Source organism: Theropithecus gelada, chromosome 19 (genome assembly GCF_003255815.1).
Source record: "Theropithecus gelada isolate Dixy chromosome 19, Tgel_1.0, whole genome shotgun sequence".
Taxonomy (NCBI): Eukaryota; Metazoa; Chordata; class Mammalia; order Primates; family Cercopithecidae; genus Theropithecus; species Theropithecus gelada.
This window is the reverse complement of record NC_037687.1, coordinates 2,229,274-2,252,126: the sequence shown is the minus strand read 5'-3', so window position 1 is coordinate 2,252,126 and position 22,853 is coordinate 2,229,274. Positions and strand designations below refer to the sequence as shown.

The window sequence follows — 22,853 nt, the reverse complement described above, 5'->3', positions numbered from 1 at the left end:
GTGAAACCCTGTCTCTACCAAAAATACAAAAATTACCTGGGCGTGGTGGCTGATGCCTGTAATCCCAGCTACTCAGGAGGCCGAGGCAGGAGAATCGCTTGAACCCGGGAGGTGGAGGCTGCAATGAGCTGAGATCGCACCGCTGCACTCCAGCCTGGGCGACAGAGCCAGACTCCATCTAAAAAAAAAATGAGGCAGTGGTTTCTGGAAGCAGTAGACATTTCCAGGGAAATCAGGATTGGGGGGCCGCTTCCCCACTCAGCCCCCCAGAAACGCCTGCTCTGGGAACAAACTCCACCATCTTCAATGCCACTGGATCATCCATCTGTTCAACCAGCATTTATTGGAGGCCTCTTGTGTGCCGGTACTGGAGACCATGATAAAAAAGGAGGGTAGGCCGGGCGCGGTGGCTCAAGCCTGTAATCCCAGCACTTTGGGAGGCCGAGACGGGCGGATCACGAGGTCAGGAGATCGAGACCATCCTGGCTAACATGGTGAAGCCCCGTCTCTACTAAAAAAAAAAAAATACAAAAAACTAGCCGGGCGAGGTGGCGGGCGCCTGTAGTCCCAGCTACTCGCGAGGCTGAGGCAGGAGAATGGCGTGAACCCGGGAGGCGGAGCTTGCAGTGAGCTGAGATCCGGCCACTGCACTCCAGGCTGGGCCACAGAGCGAGACTCCGTCTCAAAAAAAAGAAAAAAAGGAGGGTAGACCTTGTACGGCGCACATCAGCAAATTATAGGACATCTTAGCAGGCATGTGTCACGTAGGCCAGGAGAGAGGGATAGACAGAGGGTGGAGGTGGAGATGCGAGTGAAGAGGGGGAAGGGGCAGGCGGGGCAGAGGTCTGGGGGAAGGGCATTCTAGGCAGAGGGAACAGCCCGTGCTAAGGCCCTGCGGTAGAAGCCTGGCCCAATCTCCACCGCCAAGGGCTCAGGAGCACTGGCCACAAACCAGGCAGAGCCACTGCAGAGTCTCTGCAGCCCCGGAAGAAGATGGGAACTGCTCTGATCTCCATTTTGCAGAGGTGGAGACTGAGGCTGGAGGGACACACCCCACGGTTACACAGGCAGGGCCTAGACTGGACCCCAGCTGGCATCCCTTACCCTGCAGGACTCACAGCAAGCATCCCCTCCTCCGGGAGGCCTCCCTGGATCCCGGCTTCGGTTCGGGACCCGGTGTCTCTACTGCCTCTTGCACGCCACTTTGTGATGATTTCGTATTTCAGGCATCGGCTCCCTCTGTCCGAAGATATCCCCCTTGAGCTTAGAATCCTCCCTCCAGCCCTTGGCCTGGTATACAGTAGGTGCTCAATGAATGCCTTCCTACAAGAGCCCTGAGAGCCAGCTATCAGGAGCGTCAGTTTACACAGAGAGAAACAGGATCAGAGAGAGAAGGAGACCTCCCCCACTGGGTTCACAATGTGCAGTAGCCCAGGGCCAGCTGGTGGGGAGAGCATGGGGGGTCATGAAGTCCTTCTGGACCTCTCTGGGGCCAGGAAGTGAACCGTACCTGCCCCCCACAGCATCCCGTGGTGGGGGGGCCTGGCCTGCAGCCTCCAGGGATGCAGTTTCTGGGCTTCCAGCCAACGCGACAGTCTGGGAACAGAGCCTGCTTGAGTCACAGGTGGCTGCGCGAATGCCAGGCCACCTCCAAAGCCACTGGGATTACACAGCGCGTGGGGAGGACTGTGGGGTGGGTGAAGGGGGCAGACAGGGCAAGGTTAGGCACACAGGCTCCCGAGGCCTCCTTCTCGCCCCTCACTTGGGAGAAATGGCATCTCCCAGCCTTGGTTTGCTCATCTGTGAGATGGGGAGGCTAAATGTGGCTTTTAGAAGATGCAGCAAGGGGCTGGGCATAGTAGCTCACACCTGTAATCCCAGCACTTTGGGAGGCTGAAGTGGGTGGATCACCTGAGGTCAGGAGTTCGAGACCAGCCTGGTCAACATGGTGAAACCCCGTCTCCCCTAAAAATACAAAAATTAGCCGGGCATGGTGGCAGGTGCCTATAATCCCAGCTACTTGGAAGGCTGAGACAGGAGAATCGCCTGAACTCAGGGGGCGGAGATTGCAGTGAGCCGAGACTGCACCACTGCACTCCAGCATGGGTGACAAGAGGGAAAATCCATCTCAAAAAAGAAAAAAAAAAAAAAGACAAAAAAAGGTTAAAAAACTTTCCACAAGCATTCATGGTGCACTTGGTGTGTGCTAGGCGGAAGGCACATTGGGGAACAAGCCGGTTAGACAGACAAGCTGCTCGACAGAGGGATGGAGAGAAAGGCCATCCAAGCTGGCCACAGTGAAGGCAAGGGCCTGGGACTGGAGGGACTTGGCCTGTTTGAGGAAGGCTGAAGGGGTGGAGCCCGGGAAAGAGTGAGTGAGGACAGGCGAGGGGGAAGGAGGCAGTGTGGCAGACCGAACAGTGCAGGCGGCCGGGCAGTGGCTCACGCCTATCATCCCAGCACTTTGGGAGGCTAGGGCGGGTGGATCACCTGAGGTCAGGCGTTTGAGACCAGCCTGGCCAACATGGTGAAAACCGAGCTGTACTAAAAATACAAAAATTAGCTGGGTAGGGTGGCGGGAGCCTGTAATCCCAGCTACTCCAGAGGCTGAGGCAGGAGAATGGTTTGAACCCAAGAGGCAGAGGTTGCAGTGTGCCAAGATGGCACCACTGTACTCCATCCAGCCTGAGCGACAGAGCAAGACTCCATCTCAAGAAAAAAAGAAAGAAAGAGAAAACGAAATCCTAACGTAGATGGGATGCACACGGGACCCTCACGGCAATAGGGAACCATAGCAGGTTCTGGAGCCCAGCGGCTAAGCTTCCTCTGAGGGGCTTCCTCCGAGGGCAACATAAGGAATGGGCCTGGAGGGCTGGGCTGTGGCAGGTGTTCAGGTGCAGATGGTGGCGGCCTGGACTAGGGTTGGGGGACGGTGGGCAAAGGAGGCGATGGCAGCTTCCAGAAGATTCCACACGGCACAACCTGCTGCACTTGGGGTGCCCCTGCGTTTATTGCACGGCCATCTCCGCAGGCGCACCCGGGCACAGGGGGTCCTCGGACACGAAGCGCGCAGGGTGCTCACGGAGGGGTTACGCACCTGCCCTCCCAGCGCCCCCGCACCTGCGCCCACGTGGCCTCGCACACCTGCGGCCCCAACCGCCGAGCACGCGGCCCAGCGCAGCCCCCGCGCGCCCCCGCCAGGCGCGCCGAGGAGACCGGCGGGCGGGTGCGCGCGGCGGCGGCGCGCACGGCGGAGCCCGGGAGGCGGCGGCGGCGGCGGCTGCTCGTGTCGGCTCCGGGCGGCCCCCGCGCCGCAGCCCGCGCCGTGTCCGCGGCGGAGCCGCCCAGGTGAGTGGCCGAGCCGGGGCCCGGCGTGGGGCGCACCCGCAGGCCTGGGGACCCCGCACCTGCACCCTGCGCCCCTGCCGCCCGAAGCCCCCAACCCGCGACCCCATCCTCAGCCAGGGGAAATTGCCCCGCGCACCCCTCCCGGGCGCATCGCTGCTTGCCAGGCCCCCGACGCTCCCCCTGGAAACTTTGGGGGCGAACTCCCCACCCTGGGGTCCCCCCGCCCCTCCCCTGGGGCGCCAAGGAGCGCGGAACCGGGTGGGCATCTCCCCCGAGCAGTGGGGACGCTGGGAGGATGCGCTCCTCTCCAGGAGGAGATGAACGGGGGACTGGTTGGGTCTGGGGTGTGGGGAACGTCCGAATAGAGCCTGCAGCCCGCGCCTTCCTCCTGTCTCTCCCGAGCCGGGTCTGGTCCAGCCTCGGGGTGCGGAGCTGGAAGACGCACAGGGTGTCTGGGGTCCGCACCGGAGCCTGCTCCGTCCCTTAAGCTGACGGCCCAGCCTGGCGGGGAGGGACCTAGGGGCACAGGGCTGAGTCCCCTGCTCTGGGGGCCTGCGTCTGAATAGCACCAGAAATGGTAGGGGCTTCTCTATGTGCCCTGAGGCTGGGCCTGGGTGCCCCCACCTCCCGGGCCTCTGGGGCCTGGCCAGGGGAGGCCTTGAACCCCATTCAACAAGTTTTGGGGAGCAGCACCTTTCGCCTTGGTCCGGGCACAAGAAAAGCCCCGTGTCCTTACACTGGAGACCACCTTATAACTGGGTTTCTCAACGTGTGCTTGGGGCACTAGTGGTGCCGGTGTCCCGGCCCCCCCAGTTCTGAGGAGTCAGAACTTCTGAGGTGATGGGCCCCAGAAGCTGTATTCTAGCGGGCAGTCCCTGGCTAATCCATGGACGCAGTGAGGCTGCAGACACCCTTGATCTGGCGGGGGTGGGGACCGGGCGTCTGCTGTGCAGTGGTGTTCGCAGAGGGACGATCTGGGGCTTGGCTGGGGGGAACCTTCAGGGACAACAGAGCTGTGAGAACCAGAGCAACCCAGGAGGGCTCCCTGCAAGTGGCGTGGAGAGGATGGAGAAGGTGTGAGGTGTGAGTGGTCAGGTGGAGGACGCAGGCCGGAAACAGGTTCAGGGAGGGTGGTGCTGGCTTTATCAGGAGGCTGGTGCGGGGTGGGCTGTCGGGACATGGCCTTACCCTGGCTCCTCTCCGAGCCGAAGCAGCAGCCATCGTCGGAGACAGAATCTGAGCGGGAAGAACCCAATGGGCTTCCCCTGTAGACCCAGCTCCTGTCCCCACCTGGATGATATGGGGTGGCAGGAAAGGGGCAGCCGGGCAGTGGGATGGGGGCTTAGGAGAGTTCAACTCAGCCTTCCCTGCCCTGCTTGTCCGGTCTCCACCGGTGACTTCTGGCAAATGACGTCCCCTCTCTCAGATTCACCCCACACAGGATTAAATGAGATGCTGCCCACCTCGGCTGTGGCGTGCTGCCGCCATAAAACAGATACTCAGGGCCCTTCCTGGCCCCCCTCAGACTCAGCCATCCACCCCCACGGTAAGCTGGGACCTGAAGGTGCCTTGCTGAGTGGGAATAGAAGGCAGTTTGATGTCTCTTCCCACAGCACTGTCATTCCCCGGCACCCCCTGAGTCACTATCTCGTCACCAGGTAGAGAGCCTCTCGAAGAACTCTGCGAGCAAAGTTTGCCCCGGGTGGGCCCTGTCGAGCCGCCCACCACCGCATGTCAATCTCGGGCCTCCAAAGAGCGCCCTCCACCCTCTAGGGGAGAGCTGGGATTTTGTGGGTAGGAGCTGGCGTCAGACTCAGGTTCAAATGCTGACTGTCTGCAGCTAAGTGATGCGGTGAGCTGGGGCCCACTCTGACCCTCAGTCTCCTTCTCTCCAAAATGAACTTTATTATTTCCCCCCTGTCAGGGCTGGGCTAGTGGGTGAAGTGGCCGGTGTAGACAGTGGGTGCTCCAAAACTGGTTCCAGATCTAGAGGCTCCGCCTGCAGAGAGCAGTCCACGGCCCCCGTGTACAAGCTGGGAAGGAAAGTGGGTCGGGAGGCCCCCAGCCCCTCGAGGGGTTGACGGGGACTAACAGCAGATGGAAGCTAATTAGGGCTTAATGAATTGTCATGGATGAAGCCCCGGGAGGGCCTGGATCTAGGACAGAGGATGCAGGGGTCCTGGGAGACCGGCAGCGTGTCCCCAAAAGCAGACCTTGGAGGGACGCATGTTGTGAAGGGCTGGGCCCCCTCCTCCCATATCTGTCTTAGAAGCTCGAATGGGGATCGCATCCAGACCACACTCCTCTTACTCCCACCACCCCGGTTGTGGTAGGGGGCAGAGAGGGGGAGATGGAGGTCGCTGTGGGCCTGGGGACAGAGGGGGCCGCTACCAAGCATCTCACCCCTGCCGCCTCTGGGTTCGGTCAGCCTCCAGGAGGGCCTTTCTCCAGGCAGAGGTCAGCATCCCTTGCCCTGGGCGGGGACTGGAGGGAGGATGTATTTGAGGTAACCTTGCAAGAGGGCCGAGGGGAAGAGCCCTGCTCAGAATAAAGGAGGTGGATTGGAAGGGCTTCGGGACTTGGCCAGGAGCCGAGGGAGGGAGCTGCCCATCCCACCAGGCACCAAGCAGGTGGGGCCGCCTCTGTTCTAGGGAGGGACCCCAGCAACTCCCAGCCACACCCTGCCTTCTCCTTGGGCTAAGAGCTTCCAGGATCATGAGTCCAGGATCCGTATCTAAGGACAGCTGGGGATACAGGGAAGAGAGGCGTCCATTGCCCAGGTCCTGCCGTGGGGGGCAGTTTTTGGGAGGGGGTCCCCAAGGCCGGTGCCTGCACTGTGGTCGCTGCAGATCTCAGACCCCAAGGAGAGGTCAATGTCCCCCGCCTTACATGCCCCAGAAGGCAGGTGCACAGATCCTGGAGGCCTCGAGCGACCTCCCTCTTCAAGACTGCAATGACCCCGATGAGTTCCGGCTGCTGTGACAGCAGTGGCTGAGAACCACACACATTTATCATCTGACCGTTCTAGAGGCCAGAGTCCAAAATGGACCTCACTGGCATCAAACCAGGGCATAAGGCCGGGTGCGGTGGCTCACACCCGTAATCCCAGCACTTTGGGAGGCCGAGGCGGGTGGATCACCTGTGGTCAGGAGTTTGAGAACGGCCTGGCCAATATAGTGAAACTCCATCTCTACTAAAAATACAAAAAATTAGCTGGGCGTGATGGTGGGCGCCTGTAGTTCCAGCTATTTGGGAGGCTGAGGCAAGAGAATCACTTGAACCTGGGAGGCAGAGGTTGCAGTGAGCCGAGATTGTGCCACTGCACTCCAGCCTGGGTAATAGAGTGAGACTCTGTCTAAAAAAAAAAAACCAAAAAAAACAGGACATGGGCAAGGCTGGGCCCTCCTGCGCGCTCCAGGCGAAAATCCGGTTCCTGCCTTTCCCAGTGCCCAGAGGCACCCGCATCCCTTGGCTCAGGGCCCCACCCTCTCCCTTCATAGCCTCAGTGCAGCCTCTTCCAATCTGTCTCTGACTTGCACCCTCCTGCCTCCTCTCGTGAAGACCCTGTGAGGATGTTGGGCCTCCGGATGATCCGGGATGATCTCCTGATCTCACAATTCTTACTTAATCCCATCTTCAGAGGCCCTTTTTCCATGTAAGGTGGCTTTATCTGCAGTTCCGGGGATTAGAACGGGCTGGCTGTGGGGAGGCCTTCATTCTGCCAACCCCATTCTGCCAACCCCAAGCCCCCCTTCCCTGTTTATTTTCTCCCATACCATGGCCCGCCATGTGACAGCTGGCTTTCCTTGTTTCTTCTGTTTCTCGCCCATAAACAGAATGCAGGGATTTGTCTGTTTTGTTCACTGCTGTTTCTCTTAAAAGCAGTGCCTGGCACACAGGTATTGTATTTAAGTGCTTGTTGAATGAATGAATGATTGATAATGAATGAATGAATGCTTGTTGAATGAATGAATGAATGCTTGTTGAAAGAATGATTGTTGAAAGAAGGAATGAATGTTTGTTGGATGAATGCTTGTTGAATGAATGAATGGATTGTTGAATGAATGAATGATTGTTGAATGAATGAATGCTTGTGAATGCTTGTTGAATGAACGAATGAGGTGAACACATGGCCAGGAGCAGACCAGGGCCTAGGACTTGGGGCTCCTGACCCCAGCCGGCACTCAGTGGAGACTTCCCTGGAAGGAACCTCCTCACTCGACCTCTCACTCGCTCATTCCGGGGAGATGACTGGGAACCCTGCGGTTCCCTTTTGCAGAAGAGGAAACTGAGGCTCAGAGACTTCGATGTCTCTGCCCAAGGCGGTCAGTGGCTGATTCAGGTGGGGACCCCTGAGTTCTTGTCCTGGCTCTGGAGTGGACAAGGGACCGTTGGTTCAGCACCTGGTGTTCAGTTCAGCCTCCCCATGCTCCGTCGTTGGCCACAGCTCTGCGTGTGGGTGACGGGGTGCAGAGGGAGGTAGTAGCGCCCTGCTCTCTCAAGATGGAGGTGCGGCCGAGAGTCAAGATTTTCCAGGTTTGGGGGAGGCAGGGCGACCCGGGGTTGGACCGTGCAGAGCTGGATGCACCTTCCAACTGCAGCCCAGATCTCACCATGTTCTTGCTCCTTATCCTCCCATGGCTCCCCATTGTCTGTGGACGCAAGTCCAGACACCTCCCTGAGGGTTCAGTGCCCGGGGTAGTTTTGCCGTTGCCAGCCAGGGCTCCCACCCCACCAAGCGCAAACACACCCCCGGCCAGCATCGCCCCTTGCCTTGCTGTACCCCACTGACCCCGGCTCCCCATCAAGGTCCCAGCCCAGAGGGCTCTTCCTTGGGCCCGTCGAACACAGCCACAGCCCGGAACAGATCCCCCCACAGCTCCCTACTGGCTCCCCTCCTCAGCACTTTTTTCGGACGATCTGCCCATTCGCTGGGCTGCGCGATGCTCGCCTGTTTGTGCCCCCAACTTGATGTTCAGGGAAAGACCGGTCCCTGGAGGCCACAGACGATCGGATTGCATTGATGCGAGAGGTCCAGGACAGGCCAATCCGCAGAGGCAGGAAGCAGACGCGTGCGGGCTGGGGCTGGGGAGGGGCTGGGAGTGACTACTGAAGGGAACGGGGCTTCCCTTTGGGGGCGATGGAATGTTCTGGAACCAGAGGTGCCGGCGGACGATCTGTGAATGTGCTAGAAGGCGTTGAATGGAACATTTGTAACAGGGCGTGGATGTGCAGCGCACAGGCTGTGATGCTGCGGGCGTCTGCGTGAGGCTGCCATGCCTCCAGCACCCGCGCAGCACCGGGCACATGCTGGGGCTTAGAAGGATGACCAGAGTCCTGGGTGCGATCGCATGGCAGGGGCCAGCACACGGACCAGCCCCACCTGTTGAGGACAGACCCCCCACTCCTGTCCACCACCGCCAACGCAGTCCCTGCCACCGGCCCGGCCCCCCTGCCAAAGGCCTCTGCGGCCTTGGCTGCGGCTGGTCGTGCATGGTAATGAGGCTCTGTCCTTGAAACAGGAGTCCTCCCTCCACAGGGGTCGACGCCGCGCTCCCCCAGACTCCCGAGGCCAGGCAGCAGAGCTCACCAAGCCCACCACCAGAGCGGAGGACCCTGCAGGGGCAGAGGGGCCATCCGGGCTTGGTGGGACGTGCCCCTTGCTCGGGAGGGGAGGCAGGAAGGTTCTCGGTGGCCAGCCCCAGCTCCAGCTTCACGCCTGTGGACGGCGGGGTGCAGAGCTGAGGAGGTGACGTCACCCGAGGACACAGCTGTTCTCACCTCCGTGGCATTTATTACCAGCTGATGTGACATACACTGATTTCACGGTGTCACCCGCACCAGAATGTAAGCTCCTTAAGGACAGGGGGCCGGGCGCGGTGGCTCACACCTGTCATCCCAGCACTTTGGGAGGCCGGGGCGGGTGGATCACCTGAGGTCAGGAGTTCGAGACCAGCCTGGGCTACATGGCAAAACCCCGTCTCTACTAAAAATCCAAAAATTAGCCAGGTGCGGTGGCGCATGTCTGTAATCCCCGCTACTTGGGAGACTGAGGCAGGAGAATCACTTTAACCCAGGAGGCGGAGGTTGCAGTGAGCTGAGATTGTGCCACTGCACTCCAGCCTGGGTGACAGAGTGAGACTCTGTCTCAAAAAAAAAAAAAAAAAAAGAAAGAAAAGAAAAGAAAAGAAAAGAAAAACACAAATAAATAAATAAAAATAAAAGGACGGGGATTTTCTGGCCTCTGTTCTCTGTTGTGTTTCCAGTTCATGGAAGGGCAACTGGTACCTTTTCCTTTCTTTTCTTTTCTTCTCTTCTCTTCTCTTTTCTTTTCTTTCTTTTCTCTTTTCTTCTTTTCTTCTTTTCTTTTGAGACAGTGTCTTGTTCTGCTGGCCAGGCTGGAGTGCAGTGGTGTGATCATTGTGATCGTGGCTCACTGCAGCCTCCACCTCCTGGGCTCAAGCGATCCTCCTGCCTCAGCCTCCCAAGTAGTCGAGGTCACAGGTGCGCACCACCAGGCTGGGCTACTTTTTTCATGTTTTCACATTCATCCGGTCCTGCAAGGGGCTTTGTGTGTTGGGGGGGTCTGGGTCTATGAGCTGTTTAGAGCAGGTCCTGGGATTCTAGAGGCACTGTTCATGGCAGCAAAGGCCTTCACCAGGAATCAGCAGCCACACAGCGGGGCCCCTGTGGGCGATGAGGACGCCCAACCCCCACACTGACCCACACCCTCAGTCCAGGAAGGGGGTGCCCAGGGCTGGGGCTGAGGAAATTCAGGTACAGGCTGGCCTGGGGGCTCCCCGGCTCCCATCGTGTCTCTTTTTTTTTTTTTTTTTTTTTTTTTGAGATGGATTTTCGCTCTTGTTGCCCAGGCTGGAGTGCAGTGGCGCGATCTCAGCTAACTGCAACCTTCGCCTCCTGGGTTCAAGTGATTCTTCTGCCTCAGCCTCCTAAGTAGCTGGGATTACAGGCATCTGCCATCACGCCTGGCTAATTTTTTGTATTTTTGGTAGAGACAAGGTTTCACCATGTTGGCCAGGCTGGTCTCGAACTCCTGACCTCAGGTGATCCACCTGCCTCGGCCTCCCAAAGTGCTGGGATTACAGGCGTGAGCCACTGTGCCCGGCCTTGTCCGTGTTTCTTTTTTTTTTTTGAGACGGAGTCTCGCTCTGTCACCCAGGCTGGAGTGCAGTGGCGCGATCTCGGCTTGCTGCAAGCTCCGCCTCCTGGGTTCGCGCCATTCTCCTGCCTCAGCCTCCCGAGTAGCTGGGACTACAGGTGCCCGCCACCACGTCTGGCTAATTTTTTGCATTTTTGGTAGAGACAGGGTTTCATCGTGTTAGCCAGGATGGTCTCAATCTCCTGACCTCGTGATCCGCCCGCCTCGGCCTCCCAAAGTGCTGGGTCGTCCATGTCTCTTAAACATCTGCTAGTCTGGGGCCTGGGCTCGGGGACGCTGCAGCTTTTGTGATGGGGCCGCCCGGCAGGCGTGGAGCTCCCAGATGCCTCCTGGCTCGGCCAGGCTGGCACGAGATGGGCAGGAGTCAGGTCCCATGGGGTGTGAGGTCCCCCCGAAACCCTAGCAGAACCACGGGAGGAACACAGGGTGTGCAGGCCCGGGGTCGCATCTTGTACCTGCTTCCTGCCTGCTGTGTGGCCCTGAGCACGTTGCCGTCCCTCTCTGGCTCTCCACCTCCCCGTGTAAAACAGGCTGAATCACCCTGGCTCCTCCTGGGGCATGAACTAGAGGCGGGCTGTGTGCCAGCATCCTCTACAGCAAGAACTCACTCGGGGAGGTTCTGCCCTGCAGGGGACTCTGAGTCGTGTCCAGGGACATTTGTGCCTGTCACGACTGGGAAGGGGGTGCTCCTGGCTTGGAGTGGGTGGAGGCCAGGGATGCTGCTCAGCACCCTGCAGTGCCCAGGACAGAGAATCATCCACATGAGATGTCCATGGTGCCAAGAGAGACCTACATTAATTATTTAAATTAAAAACAAAATGCTAAATCTGTCCCCTGCTCACACCAGACACCAGGATCAACTCCGAAAGGGCAGACGGTGTAAAGCAGGGGTCCCCAGCTCCTGGGATTCACCTCCTCTCTCCCTCCTACTCAGGCATGGATTTCAACGTGTGCAGCCTCCTGGGACCTCAGCAGGGCTGAGGATGGTGGGATGCAGAGTCTCTTGGGGGTCCGTGGAATCCCCTAACCTAGGGGGTCTGAACCAGGGTGATTCTGCTCCCAAGGGACATTTGGTAATGTCTGGGGACATCTGTGGTTGTCTCGAAAGGGGGTGCTCCTGGCATGGAGTGGGTGGAGGCCAGGGATGCTGCTCAGCACCCTGCAGGGTCCAGGACAGCCCCACCCCAGAGAACGACCAGGCCCCCAACATTCACAGAGCCCAGAGAGGCCCAGGTTTGCAGGGGCTGGCCTGATCCACCCCCCATCCCATTTCCATTTGGCAGCTGGGAACACCGAGCCCAGAACGGGAGGAGCGTATTGAATGTGGGGGGCGAACCGGAGCCCGGCTGGAAGGAGGGGAGTTCGGGGTGGGGGACAGAGGCCTGGCAGTGGCGGGAGGCCCAGGGCAAGGGAGGAGTCTGGCCTGTGGGAGAGGAAGGGTGGAACTGAGGTTGGCTCCGTGTGGCCGGGGTGACGCTGGGGCTCTGCGGGTCGCCCTGGGAGACGTCAGGGATGGGGCTGGGGCCCTGGGTGGCAGTTCAGGTGACCGGGACACACCATCGGGAGGTGTCTGTGAACAGATGGGGTTTCCATGCTGGGACGGCGGGAGGTGATGCTCCAGGTGGGTGGCCGTTTCCTGGGAGAGGAGTGGTCCGAGGGACCTCTGAGGATGGAGACAGAGAGCCCTGAAAGTGTTGCCTCCCCCAGGGCTGCAGCCTGAGGACAAGGGAGGGGACAGAGGCTCCTAAAGAATCAGCCTGGGCCGGGCGCGGTGGCTCAAGCCTGTAATCCCAGCACTTTGGGAGGCCGAGGCGGGTGGATCACGAGGTCAGGAGATCGAGACCATCCTGGCTAACATGGTGAAACCCCGTCTCTACTAAAAATACAAAAAAAAAAAAAACTAGCCGGGCGTGGTGGCGGGCGCCTGTAGTCCCAGCTACTCGGAGGCTGAGGCAGGAGAATGGCGTGAACCCGGGAGGTGGAGCTTGCAGTGAGCCGAGATCGCGCCACTGCACTCCAGCCTGGGCGACAGAGCGAGACTCCGTCTCAAAAAAAAAAAAAAAAAAAAAAAAAAAGAATCAGCCTGGTGGCCGGGCGTGGTGGCTCACACCTGTCATACTAGCACTTTGGGAGGCCGAGGCAGGCGGATCACCTGAGCTCAGGAGGTCCAGACCAGCCTGGCCAACAGGGTGAAACCATCTCTATTAAAAACACAAAACTAGGCCGGGCGCGGTGGCTCAAGCCTGTAATCCCAGCACTTTGGGAGGCCGAGACGGGAGGATCACGAGGTCAGGAGATCGAGACCATCCTGGCTAACACGGTGAAACCCCGTCTCTACTAAAAAATACAAAAAACTAGCTGGGCGAGGTGGCGGGCGCCTGTGGTCCCAGCTACTCGGGAGGCTGAGGCAGGAGAATGGCGTAAACCCGGGAGGCAGAGCTTGCAGTGAGCTGAGATCCGGCCACTGCACTCCAGCCTGGGCGACAGAGCGAGACTCCGTCTCAAAAAAAAAAAAAAACAAAAACAAAACTTAGCCAGGTGTGGTGGCGGGCGCCTGTAATCCCAGCTACTCAGGAGGCTGAGGCAGGAGACTCGCTTGAACCTGGGAGGCGGAGGCTGCAGTGTGCCGAGTTCACACCACTGCACTCCAGCCGGGACCACAGAGTGAGACTCTGACTCAATAAAAAAAAAAAGCATCAGCCTGTCTGCGCAGCCTGCTGTGACCGCGGCACAGTCCTGCCCCAGAGCCTTTGCCCCACGGTGCCCTCCACCTGGTCTGCCCTTCCTGACGCTGTCTGAGCCGTGACTTTCTCGTCTCCCTTATTTATTTATTTAGAGACAGTCTCGCTCTGCCACCCAGGCTGGAGTGCAGTGGTGCGATCTTGGCTCATTGCAACCTCCATCTCCTGGGTTCAAGTGATTCTTCTGCCTCAGCCTCCCGAGTAGCTGGGATTACAGGCGCCCACCACCATGCCAGACTAATTTTTGTACTTTTAGTAGAGACGGGGTTTTACCATGTTGGCCAGGCTGGTCTCAAACGCCTGACCTCAAGTGATCCGCCCGCCTCGGCCTCCCAAAGTGCTGGGATGACAGGCATGAGCCATCACTCTTGGCCTACAAAAATTTTCAGTATTAGCCAGGCGTGGTGTTGTACGGCTGTAGTTCCAGTTTCGTGGGAGGCTGAGGCAGGAGGATCACTTGAGCCTAAGAGGTTGAGGCTGCAGTGAGCTATGATCGCACCACTGCACTCTAGCCTGGGCAACAGAGTGAGACCCTGCCTCAAATAAACAAAGAAAAGCAGTGGGGGTCCTGGCTTTCTAACCCCATCCTACCTGAGGCCCCGGGCTCCAGGGTGAGAAAACCGACCCAGAAAGGGTCACCCCCTGCTCAGAGTACCCAGCCCCTTCCTCACCTGAGAGCGGCAAGAGTTGAGGGAGCTCTCTGGCATCTTGGCTGAAGACCCCCGCAGCCCTCCACCCAAGAGACACCCCCCTGCAAGAGACCAGGGAGTCCGGCCAGGCACAGTGGCTCAAGCCTATAATCCCAGCACTTTGGGAGGCCGAGGTGGGCGGATCACAAGGTCAGGAGTTCGAGACCAGCCTGACCAATATGGTGAAACCCCGCCTCTACCAAAAATACAAAAATTAGCCAGACCTGGCAGCGCGTGCTTGTAATCCCAGCTACTCAGGAGGCTGAGACAGAAGAATCACTTGAACCCAGGAGGCAGAGGTTGCAGTGAGCTGAGATCACACCACTGCCCCCCAGCCTGGGTGACAGAGCAAGACTCCATCTCACAAAAAAAAAAAAAAAAAATGGCCGGGTGCGGTGGCTCACGCCTGTAATCCCAGCACTTTGGGAGGCCGAGGCGGGCAGATCACAAGGTCAGGAGACCAAGACCATCCTGGCTAAGATGGTGAAACCCCGTCTCTACTAAAAATAACAAAAAATTAGCCGGGCGTGGTGGCGGGCATCTGTAGTCCCAGCTACTGGGGAGGCTGAGGCAGGAGAATGGTGTGAACCCGGGAGGCGGAGCTTGCAGTGAGCCGAGATCGCGCCACTGCGCTCCAGCCTGGGCGACAGAGCAAGACTCCGTCTCAAAAAAAAAAATAAATAAATAAAAATAAATAAAACAGGGTCTTGGCCGGGCGCGGTGGCTCAAGCCTGTAATCCCAGCACTTTGGGAGGCCGAGACGGGCGGATCACGAGGTCAGGAGATCGAGACCATCCTGGCGAACACGGTGAAACCCCGTCTCTACTAAAAAATACAAAAAAAACTAGCCGGGCGAGGTGGCGGGCGCCTGTAGTCCCAGCTACTCCGGAGGCTGAGGCAGGAGAATGGCGGGAACCCGGGAGGCGGAGCTTACAGTGAGCTGAGATCCGGCCACAGCACTCCAGCCTGGGTGACAGAGCAAGACTCCGTCTCACAAAAAAAAAAAAAAAAAAAAAAAAAACAGGGTCTTGCAGCCAGGCGCAGAGGCTCACACCTGTAATCCCAGCACTTTGAGTGGCCGAGGCGGATGGATCATTTGAAGTCAGGACTTCGAGACCAACCTGGATCACATGGTGAAACCCCGTCTCTACTAAAAATACAAAAATTAGCCGGGTGTGGTGGCGGGTGCCTGTAACCCCAGCTACTCGGGAGGCCGAGGCAGGAGAATCACCTGAACCCAGGAGGTGGAGGTTGTAGTGAGCTGAGATCATGCCACTGCATTCCAGCCCAGGCGATAAGAGCTAGACCCTGTCTCAAAAAAAGGAAAAAAAAAAAAAAAAGGAACAAAGACAGGACCTCGCTGTGTTGGCCAATCTATGGCGCAGCAGTGCGATCTCAGCTCACTGCATCCTTGGACCTCCTGGGCTCCGGTGATCCCCCTGCCTCGGCCTCCTGAAGTGCTGGGATGACAGGCGTGAGCCACTGTGCCCGGCCTGTGGGCTGGGATGACAGGTGTGAGCCACCGCGCCCAGCCCGTGGGCAGGATTTCACCAGTGGTTTTATAAACACTGTGGAGTGGACAGTAAGGGGGGAGGTACGGCGCGGGGGACAGATACTGCCATCACTGCCCTAGCGCTCTCGTCCCCTCCTGTGACACAGCCCCTGAGTGTGCTGTCGGCAGGGCGGCAGCTCGGGAGAGAATGACCCAGAAAACAGTGCTGGGAGGGAGCTTGCTGGAGGGAAGGGTTGCCTTCCCTGTAAAATGTCCAGGTTGGGATTAAACAGGATTCTGGGGAGCGGGGGAGGGGGCCATGCCCCCTCTCTCGCTCCCTCCCTCCCTCCCTCCCTCCAGTTCCCTACGTTCCCAAGCTGGGGGCAGGAGGACCAAGGCCTCCTGGAAACCAGAGACCCCTCGCTTTTCTCTCGGTGGGACCGCATTCTCGCCTGTGACACCTTCCTTCCTGCCAAGCTCCCTGCTGTTCCATGTGGCCTGTGAACACCCAGTTTTGGCATCTGTATATACGTGTCCGTGTCCACCTAAATCCAGAATTCAGTCTGGCGTTTCACTTTATGTATTTATTTATTCAGACGGAGTTTCCCCTCTTGTCGCCCAGGCTGGAGTGCAGTGGCGCGATCTCGGCTCACCGCAACCTCCGCCTCCCGGGTTCAAGCGATTCTCCTCCCTCAGCCTCCCAAGGAGCTGGGATTACAGGTGCCCATCACCACGTCTGGCTAATTTTTGTATTTTTTTTAGTAGAGACAGGGTTTCTCCATGTTGGTCAGGCTGCTCTCGAACTCCTGGCCTCAAGTGATCCGCCCGCCTCGGTCTCCCGAAGTTCTGGGATGACGGGCGTGAGCCACCGCGCCTGGCAAGAGGAGCTTCTTCTCTCACAGTTCTGGAGTCTGGAAGTCCAAGCTCAGGCAGGTCCAACTTCCTTTGGGGGCTTTCGGGGAGACCCTTTCTGACTCTTCCAGCTTCCAGTGGTAGCTGGCCATCCCTGGTGTCACTTGACTTGCGGATGAATCACTCCAGTCTCTGCCTGTGTGGTGACTTGGCCTTCGCCTGTGTCTCTGTGTCCAAATTTCCCTCTTATAAAGACACCAGTCATTGAAATAGGGCTCCCCCTACTCCTGCGTGACCTCATCTTAATGAATTACAGCTGCAAGATACAAACTGTCCTCACTTACGTACGATTCATCTCTGACATTAAGCAGTCTCCCGGGGCTCCGCGTCTGTTCGCTCTCCGCTTAAATTCTTGAAAGGCGCTGGGAAGGCAGGAGCTGCCTTCGCAGATATTTAGCAGATGAGGATCGACGGCCAATGGGAACCGTGAAGAGACACACGGCCTGGTTTGGGCCAAGGGGCCTGGGGGGATGCCTAGCGGGGCTCAGCTGCTAAGATGCCAAAAATAGCCGGCTGGCTGGCGGGCGAAGCAGCCAAGCAGAAGGGGCTGGGCAGTGCCGCCTGGTAGCTCCAGCTCCGTCCTCCCGCTCCCTCCAACCCCACCTCCACCTGCCACCCCAGCCCCCAGAATCCGGGCTGCAGCCAAGAGGAGTTGGTAGGGGTGCAGCAGGCTCCCAGGAGAGATGGGAAGAGCCCAGGACGCACAGCCATCGGGACCCACGGAGCATTGGTACCTGTTCCTCTGGGCCACCATGGCTCCATGCCATCTGCCCCCCACCCAGAGGCCCAGCTCCCCGCCCCGCTCTACCCTCTCCCTTAGCTTCTGCAGATGTCCGCCACACCTCAGGGCCTTTCCACTGGCTGTTCCCCCAGCCCACACACCCTCCCTCCAGAAAACCACGGGCTCTGTTCTGTTCAACTTTTGGGTCGGCCTGTTTCCTGCCACAACAAGGCGCCGCAAACCCAGGGAGCTTAAAACAACCGAAACGTACTCTCTCCCAGCTCTGGAGGCAGAAGTCCAAAATCAAGGTGTCCGCAGGGCTGGGGCCCTCTGGAAGCTTCCGGTGAGCGTTCTTCCTGCCTCTCCCAGCTTCCCGGGGCTCTCAGCAATCACTGGCTTGTGGCTGTGTCACCCTAGCCTCTACCTCCGTCTTCACACGGCTGTATTTCCCCTGTAAGGGGCTAGGTGTGTGGCCAAGTCTCCCTGTTGTTGTAAGGACAGGAGTCGTTGGAAAAGGCTCACTGTAACCCACCACAGTCTCATCTAAACTTGAGTGCATCTGTAAAGACCCTGATTCCAAACGAGGTCCCGTGCACAGTGGGCATGGAGGGTAGGACTTGAACATACCTTTTTTTTCCCCCCCCTTGAGACAGTCTCACTCTGTTGCCCAGGGGCTGGAGTGCAGTGGTGTGATCACGGCTCACTGAAGCCTCAACTCCTGGGATCAAGTGATCTTCCCACCCCAGACCCCGCAGTTAGGACTATAGATGCACACCACCACGCCCAGCTGATTTTTGTATTTTTAGTTGAGACAGAGTTTCCCCATGTTGCCCAGGCTGGTCTCGAACTCCTGACCTCAGGTGATCCACCACCTCGGCCTCCCAAAGTGCTGGGATTACAGGTGTGAGCCACCGTGCCTGGCCTTGAACATATCTTTTGCAGGAACACAGTTCCACCCACAACAGGGTCTGAGATCAAATGTCATCTCCCTGTCTGTGGATGGGCCTGCCCTGGATATTTCATAGAAATGAGATCACACGGACGGGCGCGATGGCTCAAGCCTGTAATCCCCACACTTTGGGAGGTCAAGGCGGGTGGATCACTTAACATCAGGAGTTCAAGACAAGCCTGGCCAACACCGCGAAACCCAGTCTCTACTAAAAATACGAAAATTAGCTGGGTGTGGTGGCAGGCGCCTGTAGTCCCAGGTACTTGGGAGGCTGAGGCAGGAGAATGGCGTAAACCCAGGAGGTGGAGTTTGCAGTGAGCTGAGATCACAGCTACTGCACTCCAGCCTGAGCAACAGAGCAAGACTCCGTCTTGAAAGAAAGAAAAAGAAAGAAAGAAAGAAAGAAAGAAAGAAAGAAAGAAAGAAAGAAAGGGAAAGAGAGAGAGGGAGGGAGGGAGGGAGAAAGGGAGGGAGAGAGGAAGGAAAGAGAGAGGGAGGGAGGGAAGGAAGGAAGGAAGGAGAAGGGGAGGGGAGGGAAGAAGGAAGGAGGGAGGGAGGGCGGGAGGGAAGGAAGGAAAGAAGAAAAGAAAGAAAAGAAAGAAGAAAGAAAAAGAAGGAGGGAGGGAAGGAAGGAAAGAGAAGGGGAGGGGAGGGAAGAAGGAAGGAGAGAGGGAGGGCGGGAAGGAAGGAAAGAGAAGAAAAGAAAGAGAAAGAAAAAGAAAGGAAAGAAAAAGAAAGAAAAGAGAAAGAAAGAAAAAGGAAGAAAGAAAGAAAGGGAAAAAGAAAGAGAAAGAGGATCACACAATGTGGCCTTTTGTCACATCTCTCACTGAGCATGGCATCCTCAAGGTGCATCCTCACTGTGGCCTGGGTCAGAGCCTGGCTCCCTTTGGTGGCTGAGTCGTGTTCGTGTGTGGCCGGCTGCACTGTGCTGACCCATCCATTCCTTGGTGCACACTCCAGCCTTTCCCACTGTTTGGCGGTTACAGATGCGGCTGTGAATGTTCCCAGGTTTTCCGTGCACTGTGTGTTCCATTCTCTTGTGTGAAGACACCCAGGAGCGGGCGGGCGTGGTGGCTCATACCTGTAATCCCAGCACTTTGGGAGGCCAAGGCGGGTGGATCACCTGAGGTCAGGAGTTTGAGACCAACCTGGCCAATATGGTGAAACCCCGTCTCTACTAAAAACACAAAAATTATCCAGGCGTGGTGGCAGGCACCTGTAATCCCAGCTATATGGGAGGCTGAAGCAGGAGAATCTCTTGAACCCGGGAGGTGGAGGTTTCAGTGAGCCGAGATCAAGCCACTGCACTCCAGCCTGGATGACAGAGCGAGACTCCATCTCAAAAAAACAAACAAGCAAAAACAAAACAAAACTCCAGGAGATTGGAATTGCAGCCACACAGTGGATCATCGTGCTGCTTTTTTTTTTTTTTTTGGGGGGGGGGGTCTTCCTCTGTCCCTCTTGTCTCCCAGGCTGGAGCGCAGTGGCACAATCACAACTCACTGTGGCCTTGACCCCCTGGGCTCTAGGAATCCTCCTGGCTCAGCCTCCTGAGTAGCTGGGACCACAGGTGCAGGCCACCATGCCTGGGTAAACTTCTTAATATTTCACAATTACTTGCAAACCAGCTAATTTTTATTATTATTATTATTTTTTGTAGAGACAGGGGTCTCACTGTGTTGCCCAGGCTGGAGTGCAGTGGCACGAGCATAGCTCACTGCAGCAGCCTCCACCTCCTGGGCCCAAGTGATCCTCCTGCCTCAGCCTCCTGAGTAACTGGGACCACAGGCCTACACCACCACATGCGGCTCATCTTTTATTTTTTTGCAGAGATGGGAGTCTTGCTATGTTGCGCAGGCTGGTCTGGAACTCTTGAACTCAAGCAATTATTCCATCTCAGCCTCCCAAAATGCTGGGATTACAGGCGCCAGCCGCTGTGCTGGGGCGCGTTAGGGGTGGGCTGGGTGCGGAGGCGCCGCGGAGGGGAACCCGGTGCTAACGGTGCTAACGGTGCTAACGCTGCCCGCTCCTCGCCCGCCCGCAGGTGCGCAGGAGGATGGTGGCGCGGCCCTAGGCCCACGCTCCGCACCATGACCTGCTGGCTGTGCGTCCTGAGCCTGCCCCTGCTCCTGCTGCCTGCGGCACCGCCCCCGGCTGGAGGCTGCCCGGCCCGCTGCGAGTGCACCGCGCAGACCCGCGCCGTGGCCTGCACGCGCCGCCGCCTGACCGCCGTGCCCGAAGGCATCCCGGCCGAGACGCGCCTGCTGGAGCTCAGCCGCAACCGCATCCGCTGCCTGAACCCGGGCGACCTGGCCGCGCTGCCCGCGCTGGAGGAGCTGGACCTGAGCGAGAACGCCATCGCGCACGTGGAGCCCGGCGCCTTCGCCAACCTGCCGCGCCTGCGCGTCCTGCGTCTCCGTGGCAACCAGCTGAAGCTCATCCCGCCCGGGGTCTTCACGCGCCTGGACAACCTCACGTTGCTGGACCTGAGCGAGAACAAGCTGGTCATCCTGCTGGACTACACGTTCCAGGACCTGCACAGCCTGCGCCGGCTGGAGGTGGGTGACAACGACCTGGTGTTCATCTCGCGCCGCGCCTTCGCGGGGCTGCAGGCCCTGGAGGAGCTGACCCTGGAGCGCTGCAACCTCACGGCTCTGTCCGGGGAGTCGCTGGGCCACCTGCGCGGCCTGGGCGCCCTGCGGCTGCGCCACCTGGCCATCGCCGCCCTGGAGGACCAGAACTTCCGCAGGCTACCCGGGCTGCTGCACCTGGAGATTGACAACTGGCCGCTGCTGGAGGAGGTGGCCGCGGGCAGCCTGCGGGGCCTGAACCTGACGTCGCTGTCAGTCACCCACACCAACATCACTGCCGTGCCGGCCGCCGCGCTGCGGCACCAGGCGCACCTCACCTGCCTCAATCTGTCGCACAACCCCATCAGCACGGTGCCGCGGGGGTCGTTCCGGGACCTGGTCCGCCTGCGCGAGCTGCACCTGGCCGGGGCCCTGCTGGCCGTGGTGGAGCCTCAGGCCTTCCTGGGCCTGCGCCAGATCCGCCTGCTCAACCTCTCCAACAACCTGCTCTCCACGTTGGAGGAGAGCACCTTCCACTCGGTGAACACGCTGGAGACGCTGCGCGTGGACGGGAACCCCCTGGCCTGCGACTGTCGCCTGCTGTGGATCGTGCAGCGTCGCAAGACCCTCAACTTCGACGGGCGGCTGCCGGCCTGCGCCACCCCGGCCGAGGTGCGCGGCGACGCGCTGCGAAACCTGCCGGACTCCGTGCTGTTCGAGTACTTCGTGTGCCGCAAACCCAAGATCCGGGAGCGGCGGCTGCAGCGCGTCACGGCCACCGCGGGCGAAGACGTCCGCTTCCTCTGCCGCGCCGAGGGCGAGCCGGCGCCCACGGTGGCCTGGGTGACCCCCCAGCACCGGCCAGTGACTGCCACCAGCGCAGGCCGGGCGCACGTGCTCCCCGGGGGGACGCTGGAGATCCAGGACGCGCGGCCGCAGGACAGCGGCACCTACACGTGCGTGGCCAGCAACGCGGGCGGCAACGACACGTACTTCGCCACGCTGACCGTGCGCCCCGAGCCGGCCGCCAACCGGACCCCGGGCGAGGCCCACAACGAGACGCTGGCGGCCCTGCGCGCGCCGCTGGACCTCACCACCATCCTGGTGTCCACCGCCATGGGCTGCATCACCTTCCTGGGCGTGGTCCTCTTCTGCTTCGTGCTGCTGTTCGTGTGGAGCCGCGGCCGCGGGCAGCACAAGAACAATTTCTCGGTGGAGTACTCCTTCCGCAAGGTGGATGGGCCGGCCGCCGCGGCGGGCCAGGGCGGCGCGCGCAAGTTCAACATGAAGATGATCTGAGGGGTCCCCAGGGGCGGGCCCTCCCCTCCCACCCCTCGCGGGCCGGCCGCTCGCGTGTCCACCTATGCATTTTCCGGAGGGGGCGGGGGCGGCTGCACGGCGGCTCCCCTGGCACAACTTCCCCTTTTTTTGTAGACGCCCAACCGCAGGACTGTTTTTCATCAGCATGCGTCTTTTTGCAGTTTCTCAAGCGTTTTCTAAAGGTTTCAACCCGTCTTCCTGTCCCTGCTATGGTGGCTGAGTTGGCGGTGGGGGTGCGGGCTGCAAGGTGGGGTGATGGGCTCCCATCTACCAACCTGGAATGACTGGGGGTGCTGAGAGACCCCAAGATCCTCAGGGCCCGCAATTCACACCCAGGAGGCACAAGTCTGCTGCCCCCAAGCCCTGGGCTTCCGCTCCCCTAGCCCTTTACACACAGATCACACCAGGGAGACGGTGGACACCCAAGACCCACAAAGGGCCCTACAGCCCCAAGGGGAGGGTGCGCAGAAAGTCTGCATTGCTCACACCTGGGCCTCCTGCACCTCACACCCAGAGACACACTCACACCTGGAACCCAATCACACAGGTGGAACACACCTCACACCCAGCCGACACTAAAACCAGACCCGGGGCGCCAGAGCGGACCACAGGGGCAGGCAGGGCTCTCATGAGAGCAAAGTTCTCACCCGGGACAGGCACAGCTCACACTTGAGACACAGCTCACACCTGGGACACAGCTCACACCTGGGACAGGCACAGCTCACACCCAGGACACACAGCTTACACCTGGGACAGGCACAGCTCACACTCGAGACACAGCTCACACCTGGGACACAGCTCACACCTGAGACAGGCACAGCTCACACCCAGAACACACAGCTCACACCCAGGACACACAGCTCACACCTGGGACAGGTACAGCTCACACCCAGAACACACAGCTCACACCCGGGACACACAGCTCACA

General features: G+C 59.1%; 1 protein-coding gene across 1 annotated transcript; it reads left to right on the top strand.

The window, feature by feature from the left end:
• The first annotated feature begins 3,272 nt into the window (after positions 1–3,272).
• Positions 3,273–22,128, top strand: LINGO3 (leucine rich repeat and Ig domain containing 3). The gene is made up of 2 exons (XM_025366589.1): positions 3,273–3,348; positions 20,080–22,128. The coding sequence occupies exon 2, from the start codon at positions 20,126–20,128 to the stop codon at positions 21,902–21,904; it is 1,779 nt and encodes a 592-aa protein (XP_025222374.1). The 5' UTR covers positions 3,273–3,348; positions 20,080–20,125; the 3' UTR covers positions 21,905–22,128.
• Positions 22,129–22,853: the final 725 nt, after the last annotated feature.